This window comes from Schistocerca piceifrons, chromosome 1, assembly GCF_021461385.2.
Source record: "Schistocerca piceifrons isolate TAMUIC-IGC-003096 chromosome 1, iqSchPice1.1, whole genome shotgun sequence".
NCBI lineage: Eukaryota > Metazoa > Arthropoda > Insecta > Orthoptera > Acrididae > Schistocerca > Schistocerca piceifrons.
In genome coordinates this window covers 550,414,060-550,436,369 of record NC_060138.1, presented here as the reverse complement: position 1 = coordinate 550,436,369, position 22,310 = coordinate 550,414,060, and the positions used below count along the sequence as shown (strand labels likewise).

Sequence of the window (22,310 nt, the reverse complement as noted above, 5' to 3'; positions counted from 1 at the left end):
CTCTACTGCAGATCCTACAATACCACTGGTGAGCCTCAGTCATGTCTCCATTTCCCATGGCACTAAATTCGCCCCAAGGAAAGAAACTACAGCACCCATCACACCACACCCTGGAACTAATGATCCTACGGCATGTCACACACTTCTCACTCATGGTAAAAACAGAAATCATATAAACTGATTTAAGTACTGACTAAAACGTAAACGAAGGACCCTAGAAACTATTCAGGCAGATATAAATAAATTGAAAGAGTACTGAATAAAAAGTGGTGATTACATATAAGTTTAAGTTACTGTTTACTTACGATACGCGCGCTTGAAATTAAGCCTAAAATCCGTGCTATAGGTGCAAGAAAAAAAAATAAACTTCTTACCCGTTGAATCTTCTTTAACACGTCACTAACACTTCCACTAATGTAACAACACTTAAATTTATACCAACTGGAAACGTTTACCTAAAAGTTCAATTCACTGCTTACTTAAGATTCGTGCGTGTGAAATTTGGCCTAGGATTCGTGCTACAGGCGCAAGAAGAAAAATACGCTTCTTACCCCGTTTAATCTTATTTTATACTTCACTAACACTTCCGCTAATTTAACAACATTTAGATTATATTTATAACAACTGTAAATGTTTAAAAACGGCTTAATGACAATGCTTTTTATAATTATTTATTCCAGCAAATACTCGAAGAGTCCACATTGGCACAGTGTTGCAAACATGATCAGCAGGCCCATTTACTATTGGTTTTGTGATATGACTTTTTTCCCTAGATGTGTCTACATAGATACTATTAATAGCAGTCTCAGAGCATTTACGCATCCTAGTAGCAAAGTCCCCCCCATGAACCATGGACCTTGCCATTGGTGGGGAGGCTTGTGTGCCTCAGCGATACAGACGGCTGTACCATAGGTGCAACCACAACAGAGGGGTATCTGTTGAGAGATCAGACAAACGTGGTTCCTGAAGATGGGCAGCAGCCTTTTCAGTAGTTGAGGGGCAACAGTCTGGATGATCGACTGATCTGGCCTTGTAACACTAACCAAAACGGCCTTGCTGTGCTAGTACTGCGAACGGCTGAAAGCAAGGGGAAACCACAGCTTTACTGTGTAGTTAAATGACGATGGCGTCCTCTTGGGTAAAATATTCCGGAGGTAACATAGTCCCCCATACGGATCTCAGGGCGTGGACTTCTCAGGACGACGTCGTTATCAGGTGAAAGAAAACTGGCGTTCTACGGATCGGACCGTGGAATGTCAGATCTCTTAATCGGGCAGGCAGGTTAGAAAATTTAAAAAGGGAAATGGATAGGTTAAAGTTGGATATAGTGGGAATTAGTGAAGTTCGGTGGCAGGAGGAACAAGACTTTTGGTCAGATGAATAAAGGGTTATAAATACACAATCAAATAGGGGTAATGCAGGAGTAGGTTTAATAATGAATAAAAAATAGGAATGCGGGTAAGCTACTACAAACAGCATAGTGAACGCATTATTGTGGCCAAGATACACACAAAGCCCATGCCTACTACAGTAGTACAAGTTTATATGCCAACTAGCTCAGCAGATGATGAAGGAATTGAAGAAACGTATGATGAGATAAAAGAAATTATTCAGATAGTGAAGGGAGATGAAAATTTAATAGTCATGGGTGACTGAAATTCGAGAGTAGGAAAAGGAGAGAAGGAAACATAGTAGGTGAATATGGATTGGGGATAAGATATGAAAGAGGAAGCCGTCTGGTAGAATTTTGCACAGAGCATAAATTAATCATAGCTAACACTTGGTTCTAGAATCATGAAAGGAGGTTGTATACATGGAAGAACCCTGGCGATACTAAAAGGTATCAGATAGATTATATAATGGTAAGACAGGGATCTAGGAACCAGGTTTTAAATTGTAACACATTTCCAAGGCAGATGTGGACTCAGACCACAATCTATTGGTTATGAACTGTAGATTAAAACTGAAGAAACTGCAAAAAGGTGGGAATTTAGGAAGATGGGACGTTGATAAACTGACTAAACAAGAGGTTGTAGAGAGTTTCAGGGAGAGCATAAGGGAACAATTGACAGGAATGGGGCAAAGAAATACAGTAGAAAAAGAATGGGTAGCTATGAGGGATGAAGTAGTGAAGGCAGCAGACGATCAAGTAGGTAAAAAGACGAGGGCTAGTAGAAATCCATGGGTAACAGAAGATATATTGAATTTAATTGATGAAAGGAGAAAATATAAAAATGCAGTAAATGAAGCAGGCAAAAAGGAATACAAACGTCTCAAAAATGAGATAGACATGAAGTGCAAAACCACTAAGCAGGCATGGCTAGAGGACAAATGTAAGGGTGTAGAGGCTTATCTCACTAGGAGTAAGATAGATACTGCCTACAGGAAAATTAAAGAGACCTTTGGAGAAAAGAGAACCACTTTTATGAATATCAAGAGCTCAGATGGAAACCCAGTTCTAACCAAAGAAGGGAAAGCAGAAAGGTGGAAGGAGTATATAGAGGGTCTATACAAGGGCAATGTACTTGAGGACAATATTATGGAAATGGAAGAGGATGTAGATGAAAATGAAATAGGAGATACGATACTGCGTGAAGAGTTTGACAGAGCACTGAAAGACCTGAGTTGAAGCAAGGCCCCGGGAGTAGACAACATTCCATTAGAACTACTGACGGCCTTGGGAGAGCCAGTCATGACAAAACTCTTTATCATCTGGTGAGCAGGATGTATGAGACAGGCGAAATTCCCTCAGACTTCAAGAAGAATATAATAATTCCAATCCTAAAGAAAGCAGGTTTTGACAGATGTGGAAATTACCGAACTATGAGTTTAATAAGTCACAGCAGCAAAATACTAACGCGAATTCTTTACAGCCGAATGGAAAAACTGGTAGAAGCCGACCTCGGGGAAGATCAGTTTGGATTCCGTAGAAATGTTGGAACACATGAGGCAATACTGACCTTACGCCTTATCTTGGAAGAAAGATTAAGGAAAGGCAAACCTATGTTTCTAGCATTTGTAGACTTAGAGAAAGCTTTTGACAATGTTGACTGGAATACTATCTTTCAAATTCTAAAGGTGGCAGGGGTAAAAAAACAGGGAGCGAAAGGATATTTACAATTTGTACAGAAACCAGATGGCAGTTATTAGAGTCAAGGGACATGAAAGGGAAGCAGTGGTTGGGAAGGGAGTGAGACAGGGTTGTAGCCTCTCCCCGATGTTATTCAGTCTCTATATTGAGCAAGCAGTGAAGGAAACAAAAGAAAATTTTGGAGTAGGTATTAAATTCCACAGAGAAGAAATAAAAACCTTAAGGTTGCCGATGACATTGTAATTCTGTCAGAGACAGCAAAGGACTTGGAAGAGCAGTTGAACGGAATGGACAGTGTCTTGAAGGGAGGATATAAGATGAACATCAACTAAAGCAAAATGAGGATCATGGAATGTAGTCGAATTAAATCGGGTGATGCTGAGGGAATTAGATTAGGAAATGAGACACTTAAAGTAGTAAAGGGGTTTTGCTACTTGGGGAGCAAAATAACTGATGATGGTTGAAGTAGAGAGGATATAAAATGTAGACTGGCAATGGCAAGGAAAGTGTTTCTGAAGAAGAGAAATTTGTTAATATCGAGTATGGATTTAAGTGTCAGGAAGTCTTTTCTGAAAGTATTTGTATGGAGTGTAGCCATGTATGGAAGTGAAACATGGACGATAAATAGTTTGGACAAGAAGAGAATAGAAGCTTTCGAAATGTGGTGCTACAGAAGAATGCTGAAGATTAGATGGGTAGATCACATAACTAATGAGGAGTTATTGAATAGACTTGGGGAGAAGATGAGTTTGTGGCACAACTTGAGAAGAAGAAGGGACCGGTTGGTAGGGCATGTTCTGAGGCATCAAAGGATCACAAATTTAGTATTGGAGGGCAGCATGGAGGGTAAAAATCGTAGAGGGAGACCAAGAGATGAATACACTTTGCAGATTCAGGAGGATGTATGTTGCAGTAAGTATTGGGAGATGAAGGAGCTTGCCCAGGATGGAGTAGCATGGAGAGCTGCATCAAACCAGTCTCAGGACTGAAGACAACGACGACAACAATAGCAAAGTTCACAGTACGAACTAGATTGAATGATAGTGTTACTGATGGCAGTAATTGTTCATCGACAGAGCTTTTCAATAAATCCACATTAGTCACCAGCAACCACTATTTCTTTGTTTTTCATCATGAGATGGGACAACAGAGCTTCCAGATTTTTTATGAAGGGGTTAAAATTCCCTAAGGCGATCTGTATATACCTGCTATTATAAAGGACTTATTATGAAATACTACTTCTGTTGCACAAGCTACGAACTGCTGCTCTTAGCGGTGTTCATTAATACCAATATTCTTGAAATAAAACAGTTTCTGACATTGTGGCAACTTGTCCTTTCTCCATATTTTCTCTACTGAAATAAGAAGCTAACTTGAATCATGTAACATTTAATGTATCTATACCAGTAGTCACAAGATGTTCAGAGAGGCAGATGATATCAACTGGTTTGCTCAACTCTAATTCTTCAACACAAATAAGCAACTCATTAAGCTTACCCCTTAGTACGTGGATATTCTGATGCAATAGTGATAACTGATTTTGTGCACTGGCTGAATTACAACTGGATGAGCCTAATTTTCCCTCTCAATTTTTGAGTCTCTGTAGTTTCAGTCAGAGGCTGCCTGCATAAATTGTGTACGTTAAAATTTGCTTTCTGGCTGCCTGTTTTATCAATGTGAATGCCATTTTCAGCCTTTCTCTGAACATTTTTGTTTTTGCCCTCCCTACCCTGATGATTTGTCACTTGTAACTACCGGCACTTTACCACTTGTGACAGCCCCCACCCCCCCCCCCCCCCACCCCCCACCCCCACCGCCACCACCACCACCACCACCACCACCCGCTATTTAAATTATTTGCTGTTAGCTCAGACAGTTTTCCCTTCTTTTTCCTGTTGAGGGCTTGTATGTGCAGTCCCATGTGTTCTTCTCTAAACTGATTTTAATTTTCTTCCACAGCCTCAATCCAAGGTTACAAGTCTTTGTGCCCCTCTGATTCTGAAAATTTAACTGTGATCTCTTCATCACAACAAATGGTACCTATTCTGTTGAAAGGTCACCAGTTTTTGTCTGCCTTTTAGATACTGCTGGCAGCAAGGAATGCATCTTCATTCTCTAATGGAAGGTATAAATATTCTCTACCGGTTCACATAATCATCATCGTAACATACAAATTTAAACCTATCTTGTATTTGGGGTCACTCACACATGAACCCTAAACACTCAAATTTTCTAGTGGTAATCCTCTGCCATAAAAGGCTTCAAAAAGAGTTTTGCTTTTGACGGGACTTTGACAAGTTCAATTTAGTAAATGGGCCGCCGTGTTAACTGTGCAATGTTTGGGCGTTCCTGAAATCATAGAACAAGCAGCTTCACGCAAAATATGCATTTGTCTTTTAGCTTTTCAGTTTTCTCATGGTGTGTCCATGGTGCTCCTTTGTTGGGTTAAGTCTTTTCACTCAAAAATGTATCTAAATCAGTATTCAGTATTAATTTTTAGACCAGTTTCTCTCTCCACTTTTGCAGTAAAGTTTTTGATCAAGCCTTCAACCCTATCCTGTTGTTTCGTAAAGAATACTTTGCAAAAACCAGAGTAGTCGGGCAATAGCTCTTGATGAACTGACAGGGAAAGAAAAGCAGTTGTTGGTTACCCCCACTCTCTGTTCACAAGTGACAAAGTCATCGATTAAGGCCTCTCCCTTAACGTTCAATAACCCTCTCAAGTGCGTGATGCCCTGATGGCACAGTTTTTTTGTGCCAGACAATCAAGTTATCAACAAGTGTAGACAATTTTACCAGAACAGAGTATGTTAACTCATACACACCAATGAAAAGTCACTAGTGCCATTACTGTCAATTGTAGAGCGTTTTATCGGCACACACAAATGTAACCATTGACAGTTCTGACAACAATGTACTATACATTTTATTGACATTAGGGTAATGCAGAACTTCACCTTTACTGTTCAAGACTTCGCACTGGTCCTTGTCTGTCACTAAACACTTATTTTGTCCAACACAGTTCCTGTCAAAAACAGACTGAATTTCCGTTCAGGCACAAAAAGCACTCTGCTAAGTAATTAACGTGTAGATAAACCCTTGCCATGCACACAGTTCCACCATACCGCATTCAGTCACATCAAGAAGTTATCATCACCCACAGAAGCTTTCATTGAGCTTCGCATGCTGTCCAATTTCTCAAACAATTCTCTCTAATTGCACAAACACCTGTACTCATGAACCAAGAATCTTTTAGGTCAACTCATCGACTCATATTCATAAAGGCATTTACATCCAGAGCTTTTTTGCCTTCTTGGACTTCAATAATGTGCAGTCTGACTTCAAATTACTCTTTTACAATAATTGCAGCATTTCATTTCTCCCTTCACTTTATTTTTCCAATCTTTGCAAAATGGCTCCCTTTCCACAAGTGTAAACAGGTAATTTTTTGCTGCCTGCTTACACTGGCCAAAGCTACCTCCGGCTGATCGGACCGATTGTTTCCTCTCTTGCTCGAAAAGCATTGACTGTTTCTCTCTTCCTCAAAAAGCAATCATGAAGTAATGTCAGATTTGCTGCTGCTCGCGATACCATCAAAGAGCTCAGCCACTATCTGAAAAACAGACGTACTGTATTTTACAGACTGTAAGACGCTATGGACTACAATGTGCACCTTAATTTTAATCCAATTAAAAAAAATACAGTTTTATTATTAGATTGCAAAGCCAGACTAAAATGAAATTCTTAGTATATAAAACCAGACTGAACCATAAAATTCCTGAAAATTGTAATCTTCTAGTTTTGGCCATTTTACATTCAGTCCTCTATTTGCACGTTTAGTCTTCTAAGTTCAGTGGCAATTCTGGGTTTATGATGGCGGAGTAGGAGGGAGATAGTGATAGTAAGCTTGTGAATCTCTGCAACTAATGTTCATTACATCGGTGCACTACTGCTGCCAGTTGAATCCAGTGCTGCCAGATAGAAATAGGCTTCCCGCAGAATCGAATATATGTGAATTTTTAAGACTGGCAAGAATTTTAAATCTGACACTTGATTTTTTTATTAATTTCAAGTATAAGACATTTAAATGCACCTGAATTTTGGAAGCAATTTTTCAAAGAAAAAAGTGCATCTTACAGTCCGTAAAATACAGTATGCTACTTGTAATCAGGGACAGTAAATGAAACTCGATAATAAGTCTGTGTACACATTTTATTTAAACACTTTGTTTCATAAAACTCAACTTGGATGACAATGACAAAACACATAGGCTTAAAAAAGTGTCTGAAAACGGACATTAACATAAACCAAAACAAGTGGTGGTGTCCCCTTAAAACAGGGCTAACAGTACGCCACTAACAATAAGACAAAAACTTCTTCGGATTTTCTGTCTGATTGGTGGATATAATTTTACTATTGAATTCATGGAATGCTTTATGAATGGTGCTCCTCATACTAATTTTTTATTCGTTCACTTTATTTGTCCATGAGGTTTTGGCTACTTTTAAATCTGGACAGAAGCATCTTTGCTCTTGGAGCAGCTTTCTAACACTGCTTTCGAACCACAATGGTCTTTCCCTTTCCACACAATTTGCTTGGCACAGCTTTTTAAGGCACTTTGTATGATACCCTTGAATCTTGCTGATTTACACTTTTTCATCAGAGTTGACTTTCATATTGACAGCTCAGGTAAACTGATTCTTGCTGCACTTAATAAGCAAAAATATGATCTTACATTTTTTACATTCCTATTTATAGCCTTGTTCATTGATGCTGTAATGGATTTACGAACTGATGCTGTAATGGATTTACGAACACACGTTCCCTGCTTTATACTAATTGACTCAAAACACACATGCCTGTTTGTAACCAAAAGTTGTAAGGTGTGACCTTTTATGAATTGGTTCTCTGATTAACAGCTCAAGATACATTTTGAATAAGGTGTTTAGAATAATTTCACATAATTCCCTGTCCCTACCACTCGCTGTAATCATTTTGTCTCCCATTCTATAGCAAGAAAGATGATGTATCCCTTAGTACAATAATGTGACCTGGAAGTCTATATGCAACCTTCTCCAAGTTTTACCTCAAATGTTCTGCTACTATTACTCCCAAGCCCTGAATTACACAAAAGCATACAGTCACCATGTTTTCCCCATCTTTAATACTTATCTGAAACCATACTATTGTGCATTTGGGTACTGTACCAAACTCACTAAATATTATCATGTTATTAATAGCTATAAACACGTTTCCACGGGTGGCTTTCAGTCTTGTCTTTGTGATATGTATTCCAGTTGGAATTCAGAATTTCAGTGCTAATAACATCCTGTTTCAGCCAGATTTCTGTCCCTTGTACTGTTTGGACGTTATTACCATTAAGTGAGACTAGTTGTGGAACCTTTTAGTGGATATGCTTGCAGTTAACTAATAATGTATTAACATTTCTTTCTGTGATCTGTCATGTTGAATGCTACTTTTTTCATGAATGGGGCAGATATTCTTCCCTGTCTGAAATCAGAACTTATCTTATTGGGCCTTTGAATAGATTTCCCTATCCTAAAAACCACACATGTGCACATCATATGTACTCTGCTACCTTAGTAGCCACTTCCTGTGTAGTGGCATGTGACATATTAAGGAGGATCCAACAATTCCACTCAGTAACAAAGGTTGAGAAATTCACTCCCATGCTCGTCACAGAATCAACTAAGCCTTTCATTTGTACCTTCCACTTGACTTCAATGCAGAGAATTGTGATTGATCCTGTGAATGATGCTGTAAAACACTAGCTCTGTTGCCAACATGTACACGAGGCTAGCTGTCTTCACCAAGGTAGTTCACTGCCAGTTGGAACCAAGGATTATCTCTGAACCAAGGCGGCAGGCATCATTCATAATGACATGGGCCACTATTTGCAGCTGGGTGCAACCAGTGCCTTCATTTGCCACGAGCGGAGCCTCTTCCACATTTCAGACAAGACTCTCAGCAAGCAGAGTGGACACAGGCCTTGTAACACAAACTACACACTATTTTCTTGAAGAGTTCCATCACCTGCCTAACATTGGAACTCCTAATGGCCAGTGAATCCACCCTCTGTGCTTGTCCAGAGCTTATGGGAAGGTGTAACCCAATCCCAGTAGACAAGGCATTCTGTACTGGCTCATACATTCTTTCAGCAGTGGGCAGTACCTCAAAAACAATTAAGGTCTGAGGTGACAACTGTGCGGCCAGTACTCAGTTCAGCCTTCAACCCGGAGATTTGTTGCCTGGCCTCTGTTCACCATTGTCTGTCAGTGTGAGGTGACCAAATTGGTATCCGAAGTCCCTGCAAAATCACTGATCCAAGACAATGCTAAAGGCACCAAAAGTGTGAAAGCATCTGTCTTGGGCACCTAAGGCCACTGCAGCCAAGGGCAGCAGCCTGAAGTCTGTCAACCCATGGCCAACATAGCTTCCATCTGATTTCAGACAGTGGCTAATTCTCCCTGCATCCACACAAATGCGCAGTACCTACCAGTCTTTAATCTGTTTTAAAACAATTTTGTAATAATATAACTGTCACTCAAGGAATTGTTAGATGAAACATAGAGTATTCCTGCTACACTGCCTCTGGTTATCACTACAGTACAAACTAAGGCATTGCGATATCAATGCTTGATATCAAACAATGGAAAATCTGGGATGTAATAATGACGGTATTATGATATTATGCAAAGGATAGATTGCTACAAACCATATAGCGCGTATATTGAGTCACAGGCAAGCACATCAAAAAGACTGCTAAACAAGTAAGCTTTCGGTTAAAAGGCCTCCTTCTGAAGTAGACAACACATGCATTCATTCACACAAACACAACTCGCACACATGACCAGTGTCTCTGGCTGCTGAGACTAGAGGTAGTTACTGTGTGTGCGAGTTGTGTTTGCATGAATGTGTGCATATGATCATAAGGCCGTTTGGCCAAAAGCTTATTTGTTTGGCCTTTCCGGTATGCCTGTCTGTGATGCAACATCAGCACTATATGGTAAGTAGCAATCTATGCTTTTCATAACATTGTCACTGTTGTTGTTGTGGTCTTCAGTCCTGAGGCTGGTTTGATGCAGCTCTCCATGCTACTATATCCTGTGCAAGCTGATTCATCTCCCAGTACCTACTACAGCCTACATCCTTCTGAATCTGCAAAGTACAGGGCTATTACAAATGATTGAAGCGATTTCTTAAATTCACTGTAGCTCCATTCATTGACATATGGTCACGACACACTACAGATACGTAGAAAAACTCATAAAGTTTTGTTCGGCTGAAGCCGCACTTCAGGTTTCTGCCGCCAGAGCGCTCGAGAGCGCAGTGAGACAAAATGGCGACAGGAGCCGAGAAAGCGTATGTCGTGCTTGAAATGCACTCACATCAGTCAGTCATAACAGTGCAACGACACTTCAGGACGAAGTTCAACAAAGATCCACCAACTGCTAACTCCATTCAGCGATGGTATGCGCAGTTTAAAGCTTCTGGATGCCTCTGTAAGGGGAAATCAACTGGTCAGCCTGCAGTGGGCGAAGAGACGGTTGAACGCATGCGGGCAAGTTTCACGCATAGCCCGCGGAAGTCGACGAATAAAGCAAGCAGGGAGCTAAACGTACCACAGCCGACGGTTTGGAAAATCTTACGGAAAAGGCTAAAGCAGCAGCCTTACCGTTTACAATTGCTACAAGCCCTGACACCCGATGACAAAGTCAAACGCTTTGAATTTTCGGCGCGGTTGCAACAGCTCATGGAAGAGGATGAGTTCAGTGCGAAACTTGTTTTCAGTGATGAAGCAACATTTTTTCTTAATGGTGAAGTGAACAGACACAATGTGCGAATCTGGGCGGTAGAGAATCCTCACGCATTTGTGCAGCAAATTCACAATTCACCAAAAGTTAACGTGTTATGTGCAATCTCACGGTTTAAAGTTTACGGCCCCTTTTTCTTCTGCGAAAAAAACATTACAGGACACGTGTATCTGGACATGCTGGAAAATTGGCTCATGCCGCAACTGGAGACCGACAGCGCCGACTTCATCTTTCAACAGGATGGTGCTCCACCGCACTTCTATCATGATGTTCGGCATTTCTTAAACAGGAGATTGGAAAACCGATGGATCGGTCGTGGTGGAGATCATGATCAGCAATTCATGTCATGGCGTCCACGCTCTCCCGACTTAACCCCATGCAATTTCTTTCTGTGGGTTTATGTGAAAGATTCAGTGTTTAAACATCCTCTACCAAGAAACGTGCCAGAACTGCGAGCTTGCATCAACGATGCTTTCGAACTCATTGATGGGGACATGCTGCGCCGAGTGTGGGAGGAACTTGATTATCGGCTTGATGTCTGCCGAATCACAAAAGGGGCACATATCGAACATTTGTGAATGCCTAAAAAAACTTTTTGAGTTTTTGTATGTGTGTGCAAAGCATTGTGAAAATATCTCTAATAATAAAGTTATTGTAGAGCTGTGAAATCGCTTCAATCATTTGTAATAACCCTGTATATTCATCTCTTGGTCTCTCTCTACGATTTTTACCCTCCATGCTGCCCTCCAATACTAAATTTGTGATCCCTTGATGCCTCAGAACATGTCTTATCTTCTAGTCAAGTTGTGCCACAAACTCCTCTTCTCCCCAATTCTATTCAATGCCTCCCCATTAGTTATGTGATCTACCCATCTAATCTTCAGCATTCTTCTGTAGTACCATATTTCAAAAGTTTCTATTCTCTTCTTGTCCAAACTATTTATCGTCCACGTTTCACTTCCATACATGGCTACGCTCCATACAAACACTTTCAGAAACGACTTCCTGACACTTAAATCTATACTCGATGTCAACAAATTTCTCTTCTTCAGAAACACTTTCCTTGCCATTGCCAGTCTACATTTTATATCCTCTCTACTTCGACCATTATCAGTTATTTTGCTCCCCAAATAGCAAAACTCCTTTACTACTTTAAGTGTCTCATTTCCTAATCTAATTCCCTCAGCATCACCCGATTTAATTTGACTACCTTCCATGATCCTCGTTTTGCTTTTGTTGATATTCATCTTACATCCTCCTCTGAAGACACTGTCCATTGCATTCAACTGCTCTTCCAAGTCCTTTGCTGTCTCTGACAGAATTACAATGTCATCGGCGAACCTCAAAGTTTTTTCTTCTCCATGGATTTTAATACCTACTCCGAATTTTTTTGTTTTCTTTACTGCTTGCTCAATATACAGATTGAATAACATTGGGGCGAGGCTACAACCCTGTCTCACTCCCTTCCCAACCACTGCTTCCCTTTCATGTCCCTTGACTCTAATAACTGCCATCTGGTTTCTGTACAAATTGTAAATAGCCCTTCACTCCCTGTATTTTACCCCTGCCACCTTCAGAATTTGAAAGAGAGTATTCCAGTCAACATTGTCAAAAGCTTTCTCTAAGTCTACAAATGCTAGAAACATAGGTTTGCCTTTCCTTAATCTTTCTTCCAAGATAAGGCGTAAGGTCAGTATTGCCTTATGTGTTCCAACATTTCTACGGAATCCAAACTGAACTTGCCCGAGGTCGGCTTCTACCAGTTTTTCCATTCGGCTGTAAAGAATTCGCGTTAGTATTTTGCAGCTGTGACTTATTAAACTGATAGTTCGGTAATTTTTACATCTGTCAAAACCTGCTTTCTTTGGGGTTAGAATTATTATATTCTTCTTGAAGTCTGAGGGAATTTCGCCTGTCTCATACATCTTGCTCACCAGATGGTAGAGTTTTGACATGACTGGCTCTCCCAAGGCCTTCAGTAGTTCTAATGGAATGTTGTCTACTCCCGGGGTCTTGTTTCGACTCAGGTCTTTCCGTGCTCTGTCAAACTCTTCACGCAGCATCGTATTTCCCATTTCGTTTTCATCTACATCCTCTTCCATTTCCGTAATATTGTCTTCAAGTACATCGCCCTTGTATAAACCCTCTATATACTCCTTCCACCTTTCTGCTTTCCCTTCTTTGGTTAGAACTGGGTTTGCATCTGAGCTCTTGATATTCATACAAGCGGTACTCTTTTCTCCAAAGGTCTCTTTAATTTTCCTGTAGGCAGTATCTATCTTACCCATAGTGATATGCACCTCTACATCCTTACATTTGTCCTCTAGCCATCCCTGCTTAGCCATTTTGCACTTCCTGTTGATCTCATTTTTGAGACGTTTGTATTCCTTTTTGCCTGCTTCATTTACTGCATTTTTATATTTTCTCCTTTCATCATTTAAATTAAATATTTTTTCTGTTACCCAAGGATTTCAACTAGCCCTCATGTTTTTAACTACTCGATCCTCTGCTGCCTTCACTACTTCATCCCTCAAAGCTACCCATTCTTCTTCTACTGTATTTCTTTCCCCAATTCCTGTCAATTGTTCCCTTATACTCTTCCTGAAACTCTGCACAACCTCTGGTTTAGTGAGATTATCAACGTCCTATCTTCTTAAATTCCCACCTTTTTGCAGTTTTTTCAGTTTTAATCCGCAGTTCGTAACCAATAGATTGTGGTCTGAGTCCACATCTGTCCCTGGAAATGCCTTACAATTTAAAACCTGGTTCCTAAATCTCTGTCTTACCATTATCTAATCTATCTGAAACCTGTCAGTATCTCCAGGGTTCTTCCATGTATACAACCTCCTTTCATGATTCTTGAACCAAGTGTTAGCTATGATTAATTTATGCTCTGTGCAAAATTCTACCAGGCGGCTTCCTCTTTAATTTCTTACCCCGAATCCATATTCACCTACTACGTTTCCTTCTCTTCCTTTTCCTACTATCGAATTCCAGTCACCCATGACTATTAAATTTTCATCTCTCATCACTATCTGAATAATTTCTTTTATCTCATCATACATTTCTTCAATTTGTTCATCATCTGCTGAGCTAGTTGGCATATAAACTTGTACTACTGTAGTCGGCATGGGCTTCGTATCTATCTTGGCTACAGTAATGTGTACTGTAGTCGGCATGGGCTTCGTATCTATCTTGGCTACAGTAATGTGTTCACTATGCTGTTTGTAGTAGCTGACCCGAGTTCCTATTTTTTTATTCATTATTAAACCTACTCCTGCATTACCCCTATTTGATTGTGTATTTATAACTCTGTATTCACCTGACCAAAAGTCTTGTTCCTCCTGCCACCGAACTTCACTAATTCCCACTCTATCTAACTTTAACCTATCTGTTTCCCACATTGCCACTAATGCTCCATAAATAACACACGCACTTTCAGTGACTTAATAGGCTCTTGTCACACAGTTATACACATATACTACTCACTTCTTAGCAGAAGCATGTGAGAAGAAAACTCTAAACAAAATACTATGTAGGAACAGCGAAACTATAGAAAACCTGTGAATCGGCTGACTCAGGAAATAATGCTGACTCCAAACTCAAGAACATTCTATCCTGCATTCCTTTCAGTTTGACATGTCTCACAATTGGAGTTAAATGGACTTCAGGTATTTATGAATATAACATGTTATTTGGAAAGGTAAAGTCGTCATGAAACCGAAGGTTGGTGGAGCTCCAGAGTGCTTGTTTTTCAAACATGTTACGCTGAGTTGAATTAAATCTGATTGGCTCAGTGGCATGGACAAACAATCCACTGTAGAACTGTCATGTGCTCTATATATTGCTAAGGAATGCACTTCCTTTATGAAATGGCGTGCAGGTCAGAGTCAATTTCTCTGTCTTGTGTTAACTGGATGCTGTTGTTCCTTTTAAACAAGTCGTAAAAGCCAACAACAAATTTAATGGAAAGTAGACTTACTTTGTAATAATCTGGAGGCTCTGTAGCTCGTGCAGTAAAATGCTTCTGCACTAAAAGCTCAACTACGTTGTTCACCAGGGCTTCGATTACCTCTTGTGCCCTGAGAAGATGAGGGATATCCTATCCACATCCCCCAAAGTAGAGTTCCATTGCCTTTGGCCATCCGTATCCCAATCCTACTCCCAATCCTGCACCTAATAGGTCGTATCCTTGTTGTCATCCCAGGTGGAAAACCCATACACCCATAGCCACCACCTTCTGCAGTTCAGTCACAGGCAGGACCAAGTGTGAAAGCAACCTTGTTAAATGCCAACTACACTGAATTTAATAATGTACACCATTCTATTGGGCAAGACATCTAATGTACCGTCTGCATGAGTGGCCACCGCCAAACTGTGGTAAACTAAAATTTGACATCCATTTGCCAGACATGATTCACACCATAACACAAATGAGTTCAACAAGTGCTTCACTATGTGAGCCATTTGGATACTACCTCCCAGCACAAGTTTCTTTGAACTTCAGAACTACACAGGTGGAAATTCTCTCATCAACACATCCTGTGCTCTCACAATCCCCCTGCCTGAACTTACACTAATCTTTTCCCACTGAATCACCTTGCATTTTCCCATCTCCCCTCTTTCGTCCACACCACTCCTCCCCCGTCCACATCATGCATGGCCTTCTCCCCCCCACTCCCACCGCCCCTCTCTTTTCGCCCTCCCACCGCCCCTCTCTTTTCGCCCTCCCACCGCCCCTCTCTTTTCGCCCTCCCACCGCCCCTCTCTTTTCGCCCTCCCACCGCCCCTCTCTTTTCGCCCTCCCACCGCCCCTCTCTTTTCGCCCTCCCACCGCCCCTCTCTTTTCCACCCCCTCCCACCGCCCCTCTCTTTTCCACCCCCTCCCACCGCCCCTCTCTTTTCCACCCCCTCCCACCGCCCCTCTCTTTTCCACCCCCTCCCACCGCCCCTCTCTTTTCCACCCCCTCCCACCGCCCCTCTCTTTTCCACCCCCTCCCACCGCCCCTCTCTTTTCCACCCCCTCCCACCGCCCCTCTCTTTTCCACCCCCTCCCACCGCCCCTCTCTTTTCCACCCCCTCCCACCGCCCCTCTCTTTTCCACCCCCTCCCACCGCCCCTCTCTTTTCCACCCCCTCCCACCGCCCCTCTCTTTTCCACCCCCTCCCACCGCCCCTCTCTTTTCCACCCCCTCCCACCGCCCCTCTCTTTTCCACCCCCTCCCACCGCCCCTCTCTTTTCCACCCCCTCCCACCGCCCCTCTCTTTTCCACCCCCTCCCACCGCCCCTCTCTTTTCCACCCCCTCCCACCGCCCCTCTCTTTTCCACCCCCTCCCACCGCCCCTCTCTTTTCCACCCCCTCCCACCGCCCCTCTCTTTTCCACCCCCTCCCACCGCCCCTCTCTTTTCCACCCCCTCCCACAGCCCCTCTCTTTTTCACCCCCTCCCACCGCCCCTCTCTTTTCCACCCCCTCCCACCGCCCCTCTCTTTTCCACCCCCTCCCACCGCCCCCCTCTTTTCCACCCCCTCCCACCGCCCCCCTCTTTTCCACCCCCTCCCACCGCCCCCCTCTTTTCCACCCCCTCCCACCGCCCCCCTCTTTTCCACCCCCTCCCACCGCCCCCCTCTTTTCCACCCCCTCCCACCGCCCCCCTCTTTTCCACCCCCTCCCACCGCCCCCCTCTTTTCCACCCCCTCCCACCGCCCCCCTCTTTTCCACCCCCTCCCACCGCCCCCCTCTTTTCCACCCCCTCCCACCGCCCCCCTCTTTTCCACCCCCTCCCACCGCCCCCCCTCTTTTCCACCCCCTCCCACCGCCCCCCCTCTTTTCCACCCCCTCCCACCGCCCCCCCTCTTTTCCACCCCCTCCCACCGCCCCCCCTCTTTTCCAACCCCCTCCCACCGCCCCCTCTCTTTTCCACCCCCTCCCAGCGCCCCCTCTCTTTTCCACCCCCTCCCACCGCCCCCCTCTCTTTTCCACCCCCTCCTCCCGCCGCTCCCCTCTCTTTTCCACCCCCTCCTCCCGCCGCTCCCCTCTCTTTTCCACCCCCTCCTCCCGCCGCTCCCCTCTCTTTTCCACCCCCTCTCCCCCGCCGCTCCCCTCTCTCCCGCCGCTCCCCTCCTCCCACCTCCCATGCCTCCCCTCTCTCCAGCCTTCTCCCCTCTCTCCAGCCTCCTCCCACTCCTCCCCTCTCTCCCCTTTGCTTCTTGACCCCCTCTCCCCCCTCCCTTCTTGACCCCTTCTCTCCCCCTCCCTTCCCACTGCCCCCTTCTGCCACCCCATATGTTTCAATGTCTCTCCCTTCTCTCATCATTTTCTCCTCATTCCGTCTTCCCCTCAACTCCCCCGTCTCTCTCTCTCTCTCTCTCTCTCTCTCTCTCTCTCTCTCTCTCTCTCTCTTCGTCATACTGTGCATTTGTGTGTGTGTGTGTGAGTGAGTGAGTGAGTGAGTGAGTGAGTGAGAGGAGTAGTAGTAGTGCTCGATAGCTAGTGTTAATGCTGTTTTCTGTTGTGTTTCTGTGTATTGATTTGCTATAGGGGAGTGGTTACCGTTCCATTATTTTATGAATTGAAGTTCACAAAGCACAAGGTTTATGTAAACTGTCTTATTCATTTGAAAATGTTGCTGAACAATGGGTATGTGTATGCATTTCTTGAAACACATTGTGATGGCGGGCCATAACATGGACAAGGAACAGGTATGATTTACAAATATGAAATATTCTAAGAAAGTGTAACAAATTATAAAGGAAGGACATGAAACATTTAAAATTGATCCTATCCTTGGCTCTGCACAACTTCAGTTCAAATTAGTTAACATAGTTTTTGACAGGCTCATAGGATCATTAATAGGCTGATACATAAAGGGTGGCAATAGCAGCAGCAGCAGTAATAGTAGAAATAGACATGAAAAGTAGTGATAGTGGTTGAATGATGATAACTATACTGGTAGCAGTGATAATATTGGATTTAAAGTTCTTTTTCAGTGAACTTTCCTTGTATCTTTTACTTGCTCTCTTTTTTTTTAAACAGCTTTTGCTGACAGTTCAGAAGTACTAGCCCAAAAATTTTGATTTCCCCTGTGTTGCTATGGTCTGGGAGATGAGTTATTGGTACTTACAGCTCATTAGTGTCATTCCGTTGTCGCAGGTAATAGGCCAACGACGGACTGCACTCAAGCGGGTAGCAGGAGCCACATGTTCTGCAACCCTGATACACGCATTCTGAAACATACCAGTGAGTGTCTCACACGAAACTGGTGCTGTAGTTTGTGTTAATCGTTCAGTTTGTAGTGTGTTTCATTTTCTTAAGTGTTAATATGCTTCTGTTTCATTTTAAACGATTTCCAGTGCAATGAGTAGTACCAGTCCAACATGTGAAATGAAATGAGGAAGAAAAGTTTGCTACACAACTAGGCCCCTGAATTCATGTATTCAGTAAGGGACTACTTTCAAAAAGAAAAGGGAAAAAGGTTAGCCCTTATTTCTTGTTGCTCGAGTTGTTAAGATGATTGCAGTGGCATTGAAAATAAGAAAAAAGCCATTTCGTAAAAATAGGGAAAGAACAATACATCATAGATGGCAGTGAGAGTGGTACAACAGGTTCAGCATGCCAGGAAAGAAGCGGCCGAGAAAGAAGCAACTGGCAGCTTTGGCCAATTTTGAGAATGACACTATTCATTGTCATATACATAACTATTGTAAGAACAGGGAACATCCTACTCTGTCTAAATTACTTGTGTCACTTCAGAAAGATGGTCTTTCTAAAGGAAACAAATTTTTATTATTTACATTGCCGAAAGACATAATCTTTAGCTATTCTGTGTTTAACAGACGTGAAATATTGATGGAAAGGATAGATTTAGTTGTGTGGTGCAGATTTCTGTGCAGTATCATGATATGAGATTCAAAAATATACTGTGGATAGATAAACCCTTGGCATTCATTACTTAGAGGCTGGAGTGATGAAACGCCTGAGGAGACCATGACAGTGCCTGTTGGAAAAGAGAGCCAAATAATTGTTTTACATGCAGATATAGTGGACAATTTTGTGCCGAAGTGCCTATTAATGTTTCATTCTAAAAAAATTCAGGTGATTACGACAGAGATGAACAGTGTGGTTTTCAGAAGCAGATTGAGATGCCGCTTATGATGAATCTGACAAGTCCATCAGTGATCATCATGTACAGTTTCCCATATCATTCCATTGTTCATGATGGCACCAACTTTGGCAATGAAAAAAGGTGATAGAATTCAGTGGCTAAAACGATGAAAAGTGGATTTCATAGGTTTGAAGGAGGCAGAATTTCTTGAAATTGTGGCACAAAAGAAACCATAATTTCCAATGTACGTAATTGGTGAAATTGTTAAAAGGCACAGGCATGAAGTTGTTGGGCTTCCTCCATACTGTTGTCACTTAAGTGCCATTAAAGGGTTACGGATGCAAATAAAAAATTACATTGGTGCAAACAATAAAAAATTCATGGTCTCCAAAGTTGAAAATCTTTTAGCAGCAGTCAGTCAAGTAAGCGAGACCTGGACAAAAATTGTAAACAGTACTGCAAGTATTCTCAGAGAGGCAGCCAAAAATGAAGGCATAGTGGAAGAATGCGTAGAAAATTGAATCATACATATGGGAGGGAGCAGTGATAGTGTGAGCTGTACTGAAGAAGACAATTTTGAATGCTATTCTGACAGTAATGAGGATTGTGTTTTCCTATTAGCATAACAACACCACACAAGAATTTTAGGAGGGAGCATGCCATCGACCTATTATCATATTGTGAGTACCATCTTAAGATTATAACTGTTAATATACTGATAAATTATTCTGTCAGGTTTGTAGATCTGATTAATATGGCTAATATTTAACAACAGAAACAACTGCAAATATTCAATGATTTGCAAAATTGGTTTTCATTTCAATTGTATAGTTTGACAAATAACTGTGGAATAATTTATACTGCTGCAGTAACTTTTTACGCTTATTTGATTAGTCCAATGTATTTTGGCAGCATGCTGCCATCATCAGGTGCATTATACATCAGCTGATAGGTTATGTTCAAATTATTTCATATACTCTTATAAATGCAGTCTCAGACCTCAAAGAACACCCATATAACAGGGATAAATTTAAAAATAACTTGATATTTCAGCATAAGTAGTTCTCAATTTTTTGAGATCATATATTACAGATAGCAATTGTGAATACATTCGTGTGTACAAATATGACCTGCATGTTGTCAGCGCTTTCGTTTCTTGTGCTAGAGAAAGTGTGTAAGTTGTAATTAACTGGGTGCGAGTGCTGTAAGCCACATTCAGCAACATTGCAGTCTGCCTCCGTGAACCGTCAGTACCAATCACGTCTTACGGATTATAGTGTAGGACTTTGTTCTTTGTATATTTATGCCTGTTGTTGTTTGAATACCGCACTGAATATTTATCACTGTGTATGAGTGCTTATAGTACCCATTATCATTACAAATAAATAAATACGTAAATAACTAAAGTATTGAGTTATTTGATACTTACAACATCTATCACTTCCAAGATAAAATCAATAAACATTGTAGTCCATGGGTTCTGCCATAAAAAAATGCTCGATACGCGGTACACATGTTATCCTTATTATGTGCTGTAATCTACAGTTTCCTTTTCCAGCACTTTTTGATTGTTGTGATTGAGAAGAAAACTTTGATCTTGTGTTATGCTGTGAATAACTTTTTATGTTATGTTTTCTGTTTCCTGTAGTCTGAAACAGTGTCACGGCTGGTGAAAATTCCAGGAATTGTTGTGTCGGCATCTGGTGTTCGTGCAAAAGCAACACAAATAGCTATACAGTGCCGTTCCTGCAAGAGTATTACAACTCATTTGGCTGTTAAGCCAGGTCTTGAGGGTTATGCATTGCCTCGGCGGTGCAATACGTGAGTTTATGCAACTATTTTATTTTCACAAATGACATTTTTATCTATGTGATAATATTTAGGTCTTGAAGTTTCATATGTTTGTACATATGTAGTTGTTTGCCTGACTTGCTGATTTGTATATACCTGTAAAATTGCAAACAACCAGAACGACTGGCCAGTACTTAGCTTCAGGAGGTGAAACTTTGATGTTATGTAGACACATTAAAAGTTTTAGTTCTTCATGGTAGTTGGAAGGGGCAGGGGTTTGGAAGATGGAAGATTGATAGCCTTGGGAAGGACGGGCAGGTCAGTCAGGCCCCTGGTGATTTTCTCCCCAGATTTGAACTTTCTAAAACTCTTGACAGTGACTGCTTAAAAACTTCTGACCATAGGTGGGGTAAAAGCTTACGAATGTCTTAAAATTTTGCTGTTGGCACTATAATTCATTATTATTCTTAGTTGCCCTTTGCAAATCATGAAGCATTTGTATTGTGTGTGGTACTGGAGACATTGTGTCACATGTAAAGGCAAATTAGCTAGAAAAGATTACATTGGATGCATATCAGAACATTATCAGTAGATATACACATGTATGTTTTGCCAGTTTTTCTACATTCTCGCCATTATCGTCCAACCAATTACCTATGTACCATGGACTAGCATTTTTAGAATTCTCTGCATAGAATGCAGTTCCAACTTACTGAACAATGTGGATAGAAATTTACACATGTGAAGTAGACATTTTTCATGTATTTTTTAAGCACAGATACCACAATTTTTTTTTTTTTTTTGCAAAATTTGTTTGTGTGGAATAGTTTCAGTAGATCTGAGTGACACCAGTGGTCATAGACTGACTATTTGCATTGTGCATTGATGTAAGATATATGTTGTAATTGGCCGGAAGATGAGGTGAGAAAATCCGATTGCATCCATTCAGTTTCGGTCCAAGAATGTTGATATGTCACTGCCCGTATTCTGTGAATATATGTCAACCCTTCTGGAGGGTATCTTTCAAATTTTTTATAAATTAGCTTTTTCAATTAATTTGCTGCAATTTTACTCTGTGGAACTGGGGATATTGGGACCAAGTTAGCTGTTAATGTGTGGTTTTCTAAATGTCATTTGCTTGTTCAACATGATTTTTTACCCTGATGTTAAGCTTTTCAGTGCTCTACTCATTGCATTCATTCATACACCTTTTAAATTCCTGCTGTTTTAACTTTTCTTTCATTCACTGCAGAAAGTCTATAAATGCCATGTAGTGCTTTGTGAATTTACCTTAATTATGTTTTTTTGTGTTGTGATATCTAATTGTCTGTTGCTATCACAGATGTCTCATGTGAGTGATAGTTGATTAAACATGTACTGTTAGGATTGTTTCATGGCTATGTCCTGTTGTGGGTTTGTTCATATACTTGACAGGCTTTTATGTTGAATACTACCGAAGTTGTACATTTATGGGGTTAAGCCATATGTCT

At 41.6% G+C, this 22,310-nt stretch overlaps 1 protein-coding gene across 2 annotated transcripts in view; it reads left to right on the top strand.

Moving 5' to 3' along the window:
• The window catches only part of LOC124800482 (DNA replication licensing factor mcm5), an 83,371-nt gene that overhangs the window by 22,909 nt on the left and 38,152 nt on the right, over nt 1-22,310 (top strand). For both annotated transcript variants that reach the window (XM_047262998.1, XM_047262999.1), the window contains exon 4: nt 20,678-20,850. In XM_047262998.1, coding sequence (XP_047118954.1) covers nt 20,678-20,850 — 173 coding nt within the window. The remainder of the gene's footprint in view (nt 1-20,677; nt 20,851-22,310) is intronic.